Here is a 17,415-nt window from a genome sequence, read left to right on the forward strand (position 1 = left end):
CCATTTGCCTGTGGAAAATATTAGACATCTATAAATGTATACAGAATAGTAGTACCCTAGATTCCCATATACCCATCTCCCAGTGTCTATAATTATCAAGTTGTGTGCAGTCTTGATTTTGTTTTCTTTTAATTTCATTTTATTTTTCAAAATAATTTTTGGAGGGAGAGGTAATTAGATTCATTCATTCATTCAAATGGAAGTACTGGGGATTGAGCCCAGGACCAGGTGTGCTCTACCACTGAGCTATACCCTCCCCCAGACTTGATATTTTTATACCCTCAACCACTGCCACTACAGCTACAAATATAAAAATGTTCACCATTTTTATTAATGTTACTACTTTCTTATCAGTTCTTTCCTTCCTACTTCAAAGTAATTGCATCTAATTCTCAAAAATACAACACTGGAACTCTGATTGACTTCCAACTCCCAAGAGTCTGCTCAGCTGTGAACATTTTAATGGGAAAAAGGGAAGGTGGAGGATGTGGCTCAGTGGTAGAGTGTGTGCTTAGCATGTATGAGGTCCTGGGTTTAATCCCCAGTACCTCTGTTACCTCCAATAAATAAATAAATAAATAAATAAATAAATAAATAAATAAATAAATAAATAAATAAATAAATAAATAAATAAATAAATAAATAAATAAATAAATAAATAAATAAACGAATGAATGAATGAATGAATGAATGAATGAATGAATGAATGAATAAAGAGACATAATCTCAGGTGATCACTGAAATGGGAGTCAGAGTCATCACCCCACCCCCCACAGCATGCAGGCTTGTTGACTTGTGATCTTTCCTTAGATGCTGTGTTGTTCAGAGTTTGTTCACAAGATGACTGAAAGAAGCCGGGAAGAGATCTGGCCATCTGTTAATTACTTATTCTTCTTTTCTACTCTTTGATCTAGGAAAGAACTATCAAGTCAGGCAAGGCATTGTGTGATCAGAAGATTGGAAAGGTGTATTTGGGCCAGAGATGAGTAGGGTATGGGGGCACCTGGTTTAAGGTTAGTGACAATATAGCTTAAGGTTAGTGACAAGACAAAAGGGGCCTCCTGCAAAGAACCCCTTCCTGCCAAAAGCTGCTTACAAATATTTAAAGAATATACAATGGAGAAAATACAGTCTCTTCAGCAAATGGTGTTCGGAAAACTGGACAGCCACATGTAAATTAGTGAAGTTGGAACACTCCCTCAACCATACACAAAAATAAACTCAAAATGGCTTAAAGACTTAAACATAAGACAAGACACTATAAACCTCCTAGAAGAAAACATAGGCAAAATATTCTATGACATAAATTGTAGCAACATTCTCCTAGGGCAATCTACCCAGGCAATGGAAATAAAAGTGAAAATAAACAAATGGGACCTAATGAAATTTATAAGCTTTTGCAAAGGAAACTGTAAGTAAAACAAAAAGACAACCTATAGAATGGGATAAAATATTTGCAAATGATGCAACTGACAAAGGCTTAATTTACAGGATATATAAACAGCTCATACAACTTAAAAACAATAACAACAACAAAAAAACCCCACCCAATCCAAAAATGGGCAGAAGACCTAAACAAGCAGTTCTCCAATGAAGACATTCAAATGGCAAAATGCTCAATATCGCTAATTATCAGAGAAATGCAAATCAAAACTACAATGAGGTGTCACCTCACACCACTCAGAATGGCCATCATTCAAAAGTCCATGAACGATAAATGCTGGAGAGAGTGTGGAGAAAAGGGAGCCCTCCCACACTGTTGGTGGGAATGCAGTTTGGTGCAACCATTATGGAAAACAGTATGGAGATTCCTCAAAAAACTAAAAATAGACTTACCATATGATCCAGCAATCCCACTACTGGGCATATATCTGAAGGGAACTCTAATTTGAAAAGGTATATGCACTCCAATGTTCATAGCAGCACTATTTACAATAGCCAAGACATGGAAGCAACCTAAATGTCCATCGACAGATGACTGGATAAAGAAGTTGTGGTATATTTATACAATGGACTATTACTCAGCCATAAGAAAAGAATAAAATGTCATTTGCAGCAACATGGATGGACCTGGAGACTGTCAATTTAAGTGAAGTAAGCCAGAAAAAGAAAGCAAAATACCATATGATACCACTCGTATGTTAAATCTAAAAAAAAAAAAAAAAAGAAAGAAAAGACACTAATGAACTTATCTGCAAAACAGAAATAGACTCCCAGACATGGTAAACAATTGTATGGTTACCAGGGAGAAAGAGGGTGAGAAGGGATAAGTTGGGAGTTCAAGATTTGCAAATATTAACTACTATATATAAAATAAAAAACAAATTTCTACTGTACAGCACAGGGAACTATATTCAATGTCTTGTAGTAACCTATAATGAAAAAGAATATGAAAAGGCATATATGTATGTACATGTATGAATGAAACACTATGTTGTACACTAGAAATCAATGTATTATAACCGACTATACTTCAATAAATAAATAAATAAATAAATTTTTTAAAAGAGGCAATTGTAAAATAATAACAATAAAAAAGATTTTTTTAAAAATTATATTCCCACAAGTCACATTCAATCAGTTTCCTGGAGTGTTTACCTGGACAGGTAACTCCCTACTCAGCACTGCCTGAGACGGAGGTTCCTGACTGCAGGGCCTGTCACCCGGGGTGGGATGAGCTTTCAAAGGCAGGACCCCACCTTGTACCCTGGGGCATAGCCGTGCTTCTTTGCCACACAGCTTACTTGCCTTTGTAGGTGATCTCAAGCAGACTTTGCCAAAGTGGAGAGAGAACCACAGAGCCATCTGTTGAAGAAGAAAGGAAAAATCCCTTTTCAGGCCACTGTCCTGGTAGGCGGCCTCCCAGCCGATCACCGCTTACCCACAGGGAGAGCCTTCAAGGATGCAAGTGATGCACCGCCATCGGAGATGACACCAACAAAACACATTACTTCTCCCTTATTTCCCGCTCTCTCAGAAGCGCCTGGTTCCCTCCCATGTGCTTTGAACCTCAGTGCACACCACAGCATCAGCTCTCGGGCTTAAAACCAGTGGCATTTTGCAGGTTTGCTAGGGAGAAAAGTGTCTTGCTCTAAGAGTCATTAAGGAGGTAAAACCTTTCTCATTCTTGAGTGTGGTTTCCACCCCACCCCACCCCCATTTTTTCAAGACTGTAGGTATTACAGATAATCATCGTTCAATTTAGAATTTATTCCCCCTGGAGAGGCAGGTGGCTTCACAGTGATTTATAGCAAGTGAGGTTTGCAGAATTATGAAGAGTGGAGATAAGAATGAATGTAGGGCAAGAGAGAGGGGGAAAGAAAAGGAAAACAATTTTGAGCAGGGATTTAGGGCCAGGTGATATGGTTTAAAGCATAGGGGAGAAAATGAGATATTTGGACACAACATGTTGTAGCCAGAGGCACTGCACTGGCGCCCTGTGAGCCGGGAGTGTGAAAGAAAACCCGCGACATCATTCCTGGGCTACACGGAGCAGGAGTAACTAAGAGCCTGCCCCCGACTTCACACCCCCTTTTAGTCCAGGGCCTGATGGGTAATCCACCTTCTTCATCCCTGGCACCTTCTTAGGATGTAATGTTTCCCATTACTGATTTGGGACATCAGACTTTCATTAGTTTGTGAATCAGCCAGTTAATGTTAGCATATGGCCCATTCTAATGTTGTGGGCAGTTAGGTTCTGGTCTCTTTGCAGAAAGAATTCAGAGGTGAGACATGGAGGTTGAGAAGGTAAAGTGGGGATTTATTAAGGGATAGACAGTACACCCTTAAGGAGAGAGCGAGCAGAGTCAGGTGAGCAGCTGCACCGAGTTTCTTTGACAAGCTGGTTACGTAGGGTGTAAAAATGAATGGGCGGAATGTTCGTTGAGGAAGAAGGGGTTTGGAGTTGTATTCCCTGACTTCCATCCCAGCTCCACCTTCCGGAGGGGAGGAGGGATTTTTGTCTTTATTTAGTCTGGATCAGAAATGTCATGGCATCGGTACATGATGGGTGCTTCTAATCTGCAAGGCTAATTTTATTGAAATGAGGGTGTAATGAGCAAAGATTGCATTCAGATGGTGGAGATTCCTTTATCTCTCTTTTTTCATTATAAGCTATACCATATGAACAAAAAAGTGCATTGAAAATTCTGAATGACCTAAAGAATAAAATACACAGCCATGTACCCATCACACAGGCAGGGACATGATCATACCTCAGAATTTACTGATGTACCCCCTCCCTCACCCACAGAGGTCACCACTGTCCTAAATCACCTACATTTATACAGATCTTCCTCAATTTATGCTGAGGTTACATCCTGATAAATCCATTATCAAGTGAAAATATCCTAAGTCAAAAATGCTTTGGGGTTGGGGGTGCATAGCTCAGTGGTAGAGCATGTGCTTAGCATACACAAAGAAAAAAAGTCTCTTGAAAAATCTTTTAAAAATGCATTTAATATACTTAACCTAACAAACATCATAGTTTAGCCTAGCTGACCTCAAACATGCTCAAAACACTTATATTAGCCTATAGTTTGGGCAAAATCATCTAACACAATGGCTATTTTATAATAGAGTGTTGACTATCTCATGTAACCTATTGAATACGACACTGAAGGCGAAAAACAGAATGGATGTGTGGGTACAGGGTGGCTGTAAGTGTATCAGTGGTTTGCCATGGAGATCACATGACTGACTGGGAGCCTCCGTCACTCCCACTGCCCGGCATTACAAGAGCGCATCATACCACTTACCGCTAGCCTGGGGAAAGATCAAAATTCAAAATTTGAGGTACAGTTTCTCCTGAATGCATATCAATTTTGTACCATCATAAGTCAAACAAAAGTGTCAGGGGAACCACTGTTAAGTCTGGGACCACCTATATTGCCAGGCGTGCAGTATTGTTCTTGGATCTGCCTGCTGCTTGCACTTTCTGTAAATGGGTTGTGTGTAGTCTTCTGTGACTTGCTTCTTTCCCTTCCTGTGGTTTATATATCCAGCCGTGTTCATGCCTGGAGCCGTTGTGCACTCATTTTCTCTGAAATTTGGATTCCACTCTGTGGCTGGGTCTGACTCATGCGCCCGCTCTGCAGTGGAAGGGCGTCTCGTGGGCTCTGTGTGAGTAGGACCAGTATGGCTGCTGGCTTGTGCCTGCTCCCTGGTGCACATGTGTGAGGACCAGAGGAAGTGGTTTGGTCACCGGAACGCAGGTGCATTTCATCTTTACTGGGTCAGGACATGCGGTTTTTCCAAACAGTTGCGCCACATTTGACCTTCACCAGCAACAAAAGTTCCTAACCTATAATGAAAAAGATTATGAAAACGTAGATATATATGTATGACTGAAACATTATACTGTACACCAGACATTGACACATTGTAACTGACTATACTTCAATTTTAAAAAAGTTCCATTTTCTCCATATCTTGTCCTTGTATGGCATTGTTCATTTCAAATATTTTTGCCAGCCTGGTAGATATAAAATAGTATCCCTTTGTGGTCTTATTTTTCATTTATTTTCATAAAAATTTGATTGTGAGAATTTTTTCCATGTCTATCACTTTTTGTTCTTCCATTTCTGAAAAATTTCTGCTTATGTCAATGACCCATTTTGCCATAGGATTGTTTGTCTTTTCTTATTAAATCTTAGGAATGCTTTAAATAATCTGAGTACCATTTCTTAATCAGTGACATGTTTGGTAAATAGCTCCTCACAGTATGTGATCTGTCCACTCAGTTTCTTAATAGTTTTAATACTTTTTACGTGAAGCGGTTTATAATTCATTTTAGTCATGTTCATCAATCACTTCCTTTATGGTGCTCATAGTTTTTCTGATTTAAGAAATTCTTCCTCAGTTCAGAGTCATAAAATATTTTCTATATTCTCATCTAGAATTTGTATAGTTTAGCCTTAACTTAGGAAGTTATTTTTGGCATGGTGGGGGTCCAGTTTCACTCTTTGGATTTGCATAAGCACTTGTCTTCCCATCGTATCGTGCAGTCTGTTCTTTTCCAACTGATATGTAAAATCATCTGTCGTATATCAAATGTCCATATATATGTGATCCTTTTTTTAGGTTTTCTATTCTGGACCACTTCTCTGTGTGTCTTTCCCTGTACCAGAGACACAGTGTCTTATCCTGTCCTTGTTTGATGAGTCTGGTTATTTCTGGAGGGCCTGTCCTCCACTTTTGCTCTTTTTCTTCAGTGTGCATTGGACTTTATGCTTCCAAATAAATTTTGCATTAATTTGTATTAACTTGTGTGTGTCTTCAAACATACATCACCTTTTTTCTTGAAAGATAACTTGGCTGTCCATGAAGTCCCAGGTTCCAAGTTTTACCCCCTCTACCCCCATCTTAAAATATATTTCTCCTTGAATGCTGTATGGCCAATGGAAAAATCTTTAATTTGATTTTCATTCTTTTGTGTTTGTTTATTTTGAAAATAGTTTACTGTGGAAAAATGTATATAACATGAAATGTACGATTTTAACCATTTTTAGGTGTACATTCAGTCACATTGCGTACACACACGTTGTTGTGCAACCATCACCACCATTCCTCTCTTGAACTTTTTTATCTTCTCCAATGAAAACTCTGTATCCATTAACTACTAACTCACAATTCCCTACCTAATTCCATTCTCCTTTCTGCCTCTAGGAATTTGACTATTCTAGACACTTCATATAAATGGAATCATATAATATTTGTCTTTTTATTACTAGCTAATTTCATTCATTATAGTGTCCTAAGTTTTATCCATTTTGTAATGTGTCAGAATTTCCTTCCTTTTTAAGACTATTTGAATAATATTTCATAGTATTGATACAACTTAGTTTGCTTATCCATTCATTTATTGATGGACATTTGAGTTACTTCCACTTTTTGGCTCTTGTGAATGATTCTGCTATCCACAAGGCTGTCCAAATATCTGTCCAAGTGCCTGCTTGAACAGATATACCCAGAAGTAGAATCGCTGGGTCATATAGTAATTCTCTGTTTAATTTTTTGAGGAACCACTGTATTGTTTTCTACAGATGTTCTACCATTTTACATTCCCAGCAGCAATGAAAAAGGGCTCTAATTTCCCTACATTCTAACCACACTTGAGATTTTCTGGCTTTTTGATGACAGCCATCCTAATGGCCGCAAAGCAGCATCTCATTGTGGCTTTGGTTTGCATTTCTCTAGTGATTACTGGTGTTGAGCATCCTGCCATGTGTTTATCAGCCATCTGTATATCTTCTTTGGAGAAATGGCTGTTTAAGTCCTTTACTCACTTTTGAATTGGGTTGCTTGGGTTTTCGGTTTAGTTGTAGGAGTTCTTTATATATTCTATTTATATATATTCTATTAGTTGCTTATCAGATGTATGATTTGCAATATTCTATCCCATCCCATAGGTTGCCGTTTCATTCTGTTGATGGTGTCGTTTGATGTACGGAAGGTTTTAATTTTGATGAAGTCCAGTTTTTTTGTTGTCGTTGCCTGTGCTTTTGGTGTCATACTGAAGAAACCATTGCCAAATCCAAGATCACGATAATGTTCCTCTGTGTTTTCTTCTAAGTTTTATACTTTCATCCCTTACATATAGGTCTTTGATCCACTTTGAGGTAATTTTTATATACGGTGTAAGGTAAGGACCCAAGTTCATTCTTTGTGTGTGAATATCCAGTTGAAAAGACTATCCTTTCCATGCTGAATGGTCTTGACACCCTTGTTCAAAATTACTGGACCGTATATGCAAGGGTTAACTTCTGGACTCTATTTTATGCCATTGGTCTGTCTATACGTCTGTCCTTATGCCCATACCACACTGTTTTGATTACTGTAGCTTTGTAGTAAGTTTCAAAATCAGGAAGTGCGAGACCTCCAACTTTGTTCTTTATCAAGAATGTTTTGGCTACTGATTCTTATTCTTTGGCATTTAGTTTCTTCCCATTTCTATTTCAGAATTCAGTTAGGCTTACAAAGATGTCTAATTTATCCATGTGGGTGGGAGAGGTCAAAGGAGAAGCCAGCTCAGGGTCTGGAGCTCCAGGTTGTTCAGGACCTGTAGGGACAGGACAGGCCATCGCCAGCCTCTGGGCACACCACCCAACAGGGGCACTCCATATATGCAGGACGGATCCTCAGACTTCACCCAGTGCCAGGTGTCAACATGCAGGAACACGGAATTCCTGTAGCCCGATGTGGTGTAGTCTGTGTAGGGTGCACCCAAAGCCTTCCCCTCCCCTGTGCTAGTCATGGCCCTCCTAGCTTACAAGCTTCCTGGGATTCTGATGCCTGCAAGAAAACCCTGAATTACAGATAAGCAAGTGGGTCTCAGGAGTCAAGATGCTGTTTGTAACACTTGACCCCACCCCACCGTGGAGCACAGTGCACTCGCCTGGGCTAGGTTTTGGTCCACAGGAACCCTCCAGACTCAGGATGCTGACATCCTGAGTGGTGACACTGTGACCCCACATTGGAGCATGGGACACCCCACCAGGAAGGAAAAGTGGTTATCAGCCTGACCTCTCAAATTCCCTGAGGAGCACATCATGATGCAGGCGAGGATTATGAACAGCCTCCTAACTTTGAGATTCCCTGTGGGCTGCACCACCTGAGATTCTCATGGAACGTCAGAAGGCAGAGTTCTGTTTGTGAGCTCCTCTCCTGGGACATCAGCGTAGTGCATGAACTTCTCATGGCTCTGACCCCACACTCACTTCTCTGAGTCCATACCCAGAAAGGAGAATTTTTCATTTATCCTGACCTACCTCTGAATGCCTGCATTTATTTAAAAGTGAAAGGGTGACCTACACTGTTGGTGAGAAAGTAAATTGGTGCAGCCACTGTGGAGGACAGTATGAAGGTTCCTTAAAAACCGAAACATAGGCTTACCATATGATCCAGCCATCCCACTCTTGAGCATATATCCAGAGGAGCTTTAATTTAAAAAGACACATGCACCCCAGTGCTCATAGAAGCACTATTTACAATAGCAAGACACAGAAACTACCTAAATGCCATTGACAGATGACTGGATAAAGAAGGTGTGTGTGTGTGTGTGTGTGTGTGTGTGTGTGTGTGTGTGTAATGGAATACTATTCAGCCATAAAAAAGAATGAAATAACGCTATTTGCAGCTACATGGATGGGCCTAGAGATTATCATATTAAGTGAAGAAAGTCAGACAGAGAAAGACAGATGCCATATGATATCACTTATATGTGGAATCTAAAAAAAAAAATTCTATTTACAAACCAAAAACAGACTCATGGACATAGAAAACAAACCATGGTAACCAAAGAAGAAAATGTGGGAAGGGTAAATTAGTGATTGAGGATTAACAGACACACACTACTGTATATAAAATAGATAAACAGCAAAGACCTACTGTGTAGCACAGGGAACTGTATTCAATTCCTTATGATAACACATAAAGGAAAATAATCTGAAAAGAAAATATATATGTACATATATATATAACTGAATCACTTTGCTGTACACCTGAAACTAACACTGTAGATCAACTACACTTCAATAATAAATAAAACTGAAAAAAAATTAAAGGATGGGATGGTGTGTGAAGCAGGGAGATTTGGGGGCCTGGGATTTACTCTCAAGACTGTTTCAAGTTCATATCAAATATTTAAATCATTTTAACATTTGAAATGTGTACATTTTAAAACAAAAAATAAATCTTAAAACTTAAATTTGAAATTCTCAATTTTAGTGAAATGTGAATATTCTCTCTTATTCTTGTCTTTTCCAGAGTTCTCAGGGGCTGTGGTCTCACGCCATCTACTGGGGCAACCATGGGCCATTTCCAGCAGGGACGGTGCAGTGTTGCCCTGGGTGCCTGACTACCACCACCTCCAGAGAATCAGTGTCTAAAAGGTAAGTCCCATGTTCGTGGGTTCCCTAATGACCGTACCAGAGGGGCAGGTGCAGTCAACATCTCCAGCAACAGCGCTTGGAGTGGTCCTGGGAACAGAGTACCTGAGAATCAGGCTTAAAGCCAAGGAGGAATAGACTGTTAATTTATCCACTAATGCCCATGGAGAGCATCCACTAATGTCCCTTGCAGAACACCCCCCACCGCCCTGGGCGTGGATGCTGATGGCCGACTGGTAAGCAGTTCCTGTAGGTTCCAAGGAAGACAGCAGGCTAGATGTGGGCATTTGGCTAAACCCCAGGTGCCGGTTCCTGTGACAAGAAGCAAAGCCTCCAGCCTCTGTTTATCAGGAGAGTAACAGGCTCTTACTTTCTGATTTGTCCCGCAGGTGACAGTGACTAGGAAGAGGCTCTCCTGGCCGAGGCCCCGGTGCACGGAGAGGCGGAACCAGAAATCTCCTAATTGGTACCACATACATCAGGTCAGATAAGTTTCTTATTTTCCAGCCTCACCAACCAAAAAATTACACCCAAGTCGGAACCATGTGCAAGCTGGCACTGCATCCATGCATGTCTCCAGGTTCACAGACCTCACTGCCTCACTCCTCCGTCCTCGTGGTCTGGACCTTAGATGAGCTTATCTCCCCAGGTCTCATAGGGGCTCAGGGAGGATACACAGCATGTCACAGCTCATCACAGTGGCAGCACTGGGGCTGGGATTAGACCAGATTTCTGACTCTGAAGCAGCAGCAGTCAGCACAGACCCAGCCCTGTGTGCAGAGGGAGCCCCTCCAAGTGCTCGTCTTGAAGAAAGGAACGGGAGACATGCGTGGGATTCTAACTCACCCTACCACCTGTAAAATTAACTCCACACATGCTAGTATAAAGGTTCCCATCATTCTCTACTTAGCTCACTTTCTGTAAAGGTCCAGACAGTAAATATGATCTCCATTTTAACTGCTCAGCTCAGCTGCTTGGGAAAGTGACCACCCACCAGACAACCGTGATGGATGTGGCTGGGTTCCAGGACAGCGTCATTCACGATGTCAGGTGGTGGACCCACACGTGGCCCACGGGCCATCATCTGGGAGCCCCAAATGATGGAGGCAGAAGGATGCACTTGTGTTTCATCAGGCATGACCAGGTTACCACCAGTGGCCCAGCGCTGGTTCACTGGTGGGAGTCACCCTCACTTGCCACGTGCTGGGTGCTTCTCCCCAGCAATTGGCTGGCACAGCCCACCTGTGCTTAGGCTGTAAGATGCCCTTTTATCCCTCTAGCTGGGATTATTCTGCCTCGGAAATCAGAAGTCTTTATGGATTTTGTTGGACTGTTGTTGGGAGTATGACAGCTCTGGGAAAGACGGCATTGTCTTCAGCAAGTATAGTTGCTCAGCCAACTCTGGATGGATGTGGAGTCTTTCTGAAGAGCCCAGTGAGCGGTGAGGGCTGAGGTGGGCGGCATATGCCTCCCTGATAAAGGCATAGGTGGGATTGGCAACAACACAGTTACATTGTAGGAGTGTTACACGTCTGTATCACTTGAAAGAAGATTCAAAATCTTGCAACTCCAAATTAACCTCGCTGAGATTAATTAGGATCAGGCATTTGATTTTTTAACAACCTAGTCTGTCTTCTCTTCAATCTGTTGCCACTGGAATTGACAGAAAGCGGGATGACATCACAGTCTTTTATTACTGTTTTTAAAGTATTTTTTCCTTACAAGTTGATTTAGGTGTAACTGACATGCAGCACTGTATAATTCTTTTGGGGGGGGGTGAAATTAGGTTTTATTTATATTTTAATGGAGGTACTGGGGATTGAACCCAGGCCCTTGTGCTTGTGAGGCCCATGCCCTACCACTGAGCTACACCCTCCCTACCCCAGACTTTTATTACCTGGTGTCTCACTTGAGCCATCAGGCAGCATCCCAGACCGGCTCCAGCATACGTCACGGCAGGCGGGGCTGGTCTCTCCTCTCCACTGGGGCTCCACGTGCTTCCTCACGGACACCGGCTCTCTGTTCTCTCCTGCAGATGGATGGTTTCTAGCCTGCTCCCAAACCCCACCTCAGCGGAGTGCTGGGCGGCCCTTCTACATGATCCTATGATTCTTGATATGGACGCGGTCCTGTCAGACTTTGTTCGGTCCACGGGGGCAGAACCTGGTCTGGCCAGAGACCTGCTGGAAGGTAGGTCAGCCTCCCCCGGATCCCCCAACCACCCTCTTGGGCATAACTGCCCTTCAACCCAGAGGTCTTGGAGATTTCTGTTACCTGATGCTTGGATTCCTTAAAAAGTAAAAGAGGTTTCTGTTACCTGGTACTTGGATTCCTTAAAAAGTAAAAGAAGGTGTTGATGATGAAATGACATTTGTTACTCTTTTTTTATATCAGTTTAATTATGACCTTTTTTTTTTTTTTAAATGGAGGCACTGGGGATTGAACCCAGAACCTCATGCATGCTAAGCATGTGCTCTCCCACTGAGCTATACCCACTTCCCACTTGTGTTACTCTAGATTTTATTTGGGGAATGGAATGGACCACACAACTCTCTACAGTAAAAGAGCAGAAGGTATTAGCTAGGCTTTGCTTTGCATTAAAGCTTATAGATGTTGAGTCAAAAATCCAGGGGTCGTGGGTATAGCTCAGTGGGAGAGCATATGCTTAGATGCACAGGGTCCTAGGTTCAATCCCCAGTACTTCCATTAAAAAATGATAATAAAATAAATTTAAAACAAGATAACAAAAATCTATCACTGGTTATTTTTTTAAAGAAAACATATTCAGTAAAACAGACATTATAGAACATTCAAGAAAAACACTTTTATTGGAGACCTTAGCTTCTTATCTTTGTCTTAGCTGAGACAAAATACTTTAGGCCGAAATTTTTGATGAAAAGAAAAAAGGCACCTAATACCCAATAAAATAGTCGAGAATAATTCACAAGCAAGAAAGCAATTCACCCTCAAGCCTTTAATGTAGATACCATTCACTCGGTGACAGTGTGCACAGTCCAGAGTTAGAACGTTTTCAGGTAGTTCTTCAGCTATCATCATCATGAAATAAAATCAGTGTTTCATTTTGGTCTCTAGAATGGATTTACTTTGTGTACTTTTGAAATTGCTTTTTTTTATAGTGGGGTGAAAAGAAGAGGTGGGAAGAATCAATTTCAGCTTCTCAGGACAGTCTTGTGTGTGAAAGGAGAGAATTTTTAAATGATTACTCTTTGCTTCAAACGTATAAACTCCTCCTTGTGAAATTAGCAAATACTCAGTCCAGTAGTGTAAGTCCGAATGAGTCCTTAATTCACTGAGGGGGAAAATAAGAATTACTGTACATTTGTATGAATGGAGGTAACTACTTAGTCCTATTGAAAATTAAGAACCACCTGCTAGACGATTCTGATAAAACAACAATACCATAGCATAGTTTTTCAATTTCCCTGAACCTCCCAGAATTTCTAACAAACTCAGGGTTTAGAATAAACTATGCCAAGAGAATGTTTGTGATGTATGTGAATTAAAGTGTGATTCTCACTTCTTGGTAGTCACATTATATAATATCTCCCTGAGAGTTTTCACTGCTTTTCTGAATTTCAATGAGCAGTAGTGTGGGGAAGTGGATTATTAATGAGGTTGGCAGTGAGGGCTGGGTCAAGTCCAGACTCAATATTTGCTGCCTATTAGATGTAGGGCAAATGATCTTATTTCCCTTAGCCTCAGTTTTTTTTTTTTCTATACATTGACCCTAACCCACCTTCTAGAGTGATGATGGGCATTAAAGTTGTGACGTAAATGTTGTGATGTGGGTGGCGTGACCAGCATATAGCTAATGCTCAAACAATAGTGGGAGAAGATCTTGTTAGTTGTTGCCTTCTTTGCAACTAGTTACTAACTTTGCCATTGCTATCTGGTTAACCTTCAATAAGAAACAAGAGTTGTCAGCTCTTTTCTTTTTTAATTTTATTTTTGCAGGTAAAATACAGGGATGCCTTTGCACATCATTTCTTTGGGACTTCAGTCTTCCCAGACCTTTTCTCAGTTTTAGCTCCGCCTCCTGCCCTGTTTCCAATATTAAGGATTGGGGGTGGGGCTAGTTTGTCAGTCGAAGAACAGAATTTTCAGAACTTGGAAGGGCAGCTTTCTCGTTTCCAGGACACTGTCCAGAGGAGTTAAACCAATTTAGACATTTCTTCCTTTAACGTCCTCTTGCCCTGACGGTGTGAGGAAGTGAGAGTTCAGGAGCTAGCAGAATGCTTTATCCATCTGCATGACCTTATTCACTGATCCGTCTGCAATGGGTGACTCCTCTGAACATCCCCACAGCTTTCCAATTCTCCTGTGTGTGCAATGGTCATTTAGGGGAGACAGTCTGAGCTACAGCAAAGGGTGGAATTGAGATGTATATTAAATACACTGAAACTAAAACCAATTTGCCTCAATTACCTGGTATTTTAAAATAATTTTTTAATAGGGGGGAAAGTTGAGTTAAAAGTTATCAATAGTTTTTTTTAAAGAAAATTTCTGTGGGCAGTTCTGAGAATTTGAACACCTTGTAGATCTGTTTGAGTACCGCCCCTCTTAGAACTGTCACATCAACCCGGTACTCCCTCCTGTTCTCTCTCTCTCTTTTTTTTTTTTTTTGACTTGCAGTATTGTCAGGTACAATGTGTCAGTTTCTGGTGTACAGCATCATGTCCCAGTCATGCATATACATACTCATATTCATTTTCATATTCCCTGCTGGTCTCTTTTACTGCCACAGCTTCCCCAACCCTGTCCACTGGCAACCGTTGCTCCGTTTTTTATCACTTTGATTTTGTCTCTTTCAAGAATGTCATATACATAGAGTCACATGGAACCTAATCTTTTTAAACTGGCTTCTTTTCACTCGGCATAATCATTTCGAGATTCATCTGAACTGTTGTGTTTGAGTCAAGAGTTTCTTCCTTCGTACCGCTGAGTGGTACCCCTGGTGAGGGTGGACCACACCTTGTGTAGCCATTCACCTGCAGGGGGCACTGTTGTTTCCAGTTTTTGCAATTACAGCTAGAGCTGTGACCCACTTGAGAACACAGGTGTTTGTGAACATAGCAGCTTTCATTTTTCCAGGGTAAACACAGGGGTGGGATGGCTGGTTCATATCGTAAGTGTATGTTTAACTTTATCAGAACTTTATCTCTGTTTTCTGGACTGCAGTACCATTTTGCATTTCCACTCGAAATGTGTGAGGGGTCTAGCTGTTTCCCATCCTCACCAACACTTGGCTTTTTTATTTTATTCTTTTTAATATTAGCCATTCTAGTAGGTTTGGAATGGTATCGCCTCATCGTCTTCGTGTTCATTTACCTAATGTCCAATGCCACTGAATTTTTTTTCACGTTATTATTTTCCGTCTGTAGATTTTCCCTGGTGAAATATCTGTTCCAGCCTTTTGCTTGCTGATCAGCAAAATTAGGTTGCTAGAGGTTCTTTATAGCTGAATTTTGAGAGTTCATTATATATTCTGAGTATAAATCCTTTGTCAGATATGTGATTTGCAAATATTTTCTTCCAGTCTGTGCTTGACTTCTCATGCTCTTAAGAGTGCCCTTTGCAGAGCAGAAGTTTTTGTTTGCTTGTTATCTTTATTTTGAAGAATAGTTGATTTACAGTGTTGTGTTAGTTACTGATGTACAGCATAGTGATTCAGTTATAGATATAAGTATATATACTTTTTCATATTCTTTTTCATTATAGGTTATTACAAGCTATTGAATATAGTTCCCTGTGCTTTACAGTAGGACCTTGTTGTTTATCTGTCCTGTGCATAGTAGTTTGAATCTGCTAATCCCAAGAAGTTTTTAATTTTGATGAAGTCCAGTGTCATTTTTTTTCTTTCCTGGATCATGCTTTCGGTGACATGTCTAAGAACCTTTGCATAACCAGGTCATGAAGATTTTCTCTTATGTAAACTCTTAAAAGTTTTATACTTTCATGTTTTCATTTAGATCACTGACTCTTTTTGAGTTGATTTTTATAAAATAGGTGAGATTCAGGGCAGGGTTCATTTTTATGCATATAGATGTCCAGTTGTTCAAACCATTTTTGGAGATAATCTTTCCCCCATTGAATTGCCTTTGCAAATTCATCCCAAGTTGACTGAGCATATCTGTGGGAAACTATGGATGCTGGTTCTGTTCCATGGATCAGTGTGTCCCTTCCTTTGCCAATACTACACTGTCTTGATTACTGTAGCTTTGTAGTGAGTCTTAAAATCAGCATTGGATGCTTCCAACTTTATTCTTCTTTCTCAAAATTGTTTCAAGTATCCTTTTTTTTTTTTTTGCTTTTCCATTTAAACTTGAGGAAAGACTTACTTGTACCTTTAAAGTTTCCTGCTGGAATTTTTATTGGAATTATGTTAAATCTGTAATTCTGTGCTAACTCTGTTATATCTTCCAGTCCATGAAGTCAGTATAGCCATATTTCCCATTTATTTAGAGCTTCTTTGAGTTCTTTCATGAAGGTTTTCTAGTTTGTAGCATATCAGATCCTACACATATTTTGTTAGATTTATATCTGGGGAGGGGTTGAACTGCTGTAAATGGTATTTTTTAAGTTCAGTTTCTAATTGTCCGTTACTAGTATATAACAACATAATTGATTTTTGCACATTGTCCTTATATCCTGCAGTCTTACTAAACTTAATTATTTGTTCAAGAGTGTGTGTGTGTGTGAATGTACGTGTGCACCTGAGTACATGCGTGTGTGTGTCTGTGTGTGTGTTCCTTGAAATTTTCTGCATAGACTATTGTTTCCCTTCCAGTGTATGCCTTTTATTTCTTTTTCTTGACTTACTCCACATTTATTCTTACTTATTGCACTGACGAGGACTTCTTGTAAAAGGTTGAATAAGAGTGGGGAAGGGAGCATCCTTGCCTTGTTCTTGCCCTTAGGGGGAAAGCGTCCAGTCTTTCACTGTGATGTGGAACTGAGTTTGCTAATGCTCTTTGTCAGGTGCGGGAAAGACCCTTCTACTCCGAGTTTGCTGAGAGTTTTATCGTTGTTAGGTTTTGTTTTTTTTTTCAAATACATCTTCTACCTCAATGGATATGATTGTTTCTCTACTTTAACCTGCTCATAGAATGTATTGCATTGACTGCCTTCTAGTAGCAAACCAGCCTTTTGGCCATTATTTCTTTAAAGATTTTTCTGCTGCGTACTTTTCTCCTCTCTTTAATAGGACTTGGAGAATGTAAGGTTAGACCTTTGGTTATTGTTCCACAGGTCCCTACAGTCCTACTCATTTTCTTTTCCAATCTTTTCTCTGTCAGTTATTCAGATTGGATAAGTTCTATTGAACTACTTATAAATTTACTGGCTCCTCTGTCATCTGCAGTCTGTAACTGAGCCCATCCAGTTGAATTTTTTCACTTCCAACATTTCCACTTGATTCTTCTTTGTATCTTCCATCTCTTTGCTGAGACTTTATATATTTTTCAAGAGTGTTCTCTCTTACTTGTTGGAAAATGTTTATACTAACTGC

At 40.3% G+C, this 17,415-nt stretch overlaps 1 protein-coding gene and 1 non-coding gene across 8 annotated transcripts in view; one reads left to right on the plus strand and one right to left on the minus strand.

Annotated features, from left to right (window-relative positions):
- OTUD7A (OTU deubiquitinase 7A) overlaps positions 1–17,415 on the plus strand; it is a 210,442-nt gene that overhangs the window by 103,927 nt on the left and 89,100 nt on the right. For 6 of the 7 annotated variants that reach the window (XM_064480500.1, XM_064480502.1, XM_064480505.1 and 3 more), the window contains 3 exons: positions 9,766–9,890; positions 10,277–11,328; positions 11,923–12,077. In XM_064480500.1, coding sequence (XP_064336570.1) covers positions 11,297–11,328; positions 11,923–12,077 — 187 coding nt within the window. In that variant the 5' untranslated portion in view covers positions 9,766–9,890; positions 10,277–11,296. The remainder of the gene's footprint in view (positions 1–9,765; positions 9,891–10,276; positions 11,329–11,922; positions 12,078–17,415) is intronic. The other variant, XM_064480504.1, reaches the window with a different exon arrangement.
- Positions 11,692–11,764, minus strand: TRNAV-CAC (transfer RNA valine (anticodon CAC)). The gene has a single exon. It is a non-coding gene; the product is annotated as a tRNA-Val (tRNA).

Source organism: Camelus dromedarius, chromosome 29, assembly GCF_036321535.1.
Source record: "Camelus dromedarius isolate mCamDro1 chromosome 29, mCamDro1.pat, whole genome shotgun sequence".
NCBI classification, from domain to species: Eukaryota; Metazoa; Chordata; class Mammalia; order Artiodactyla; family Camelidae; genus Camelus; species Camelus dromedarius.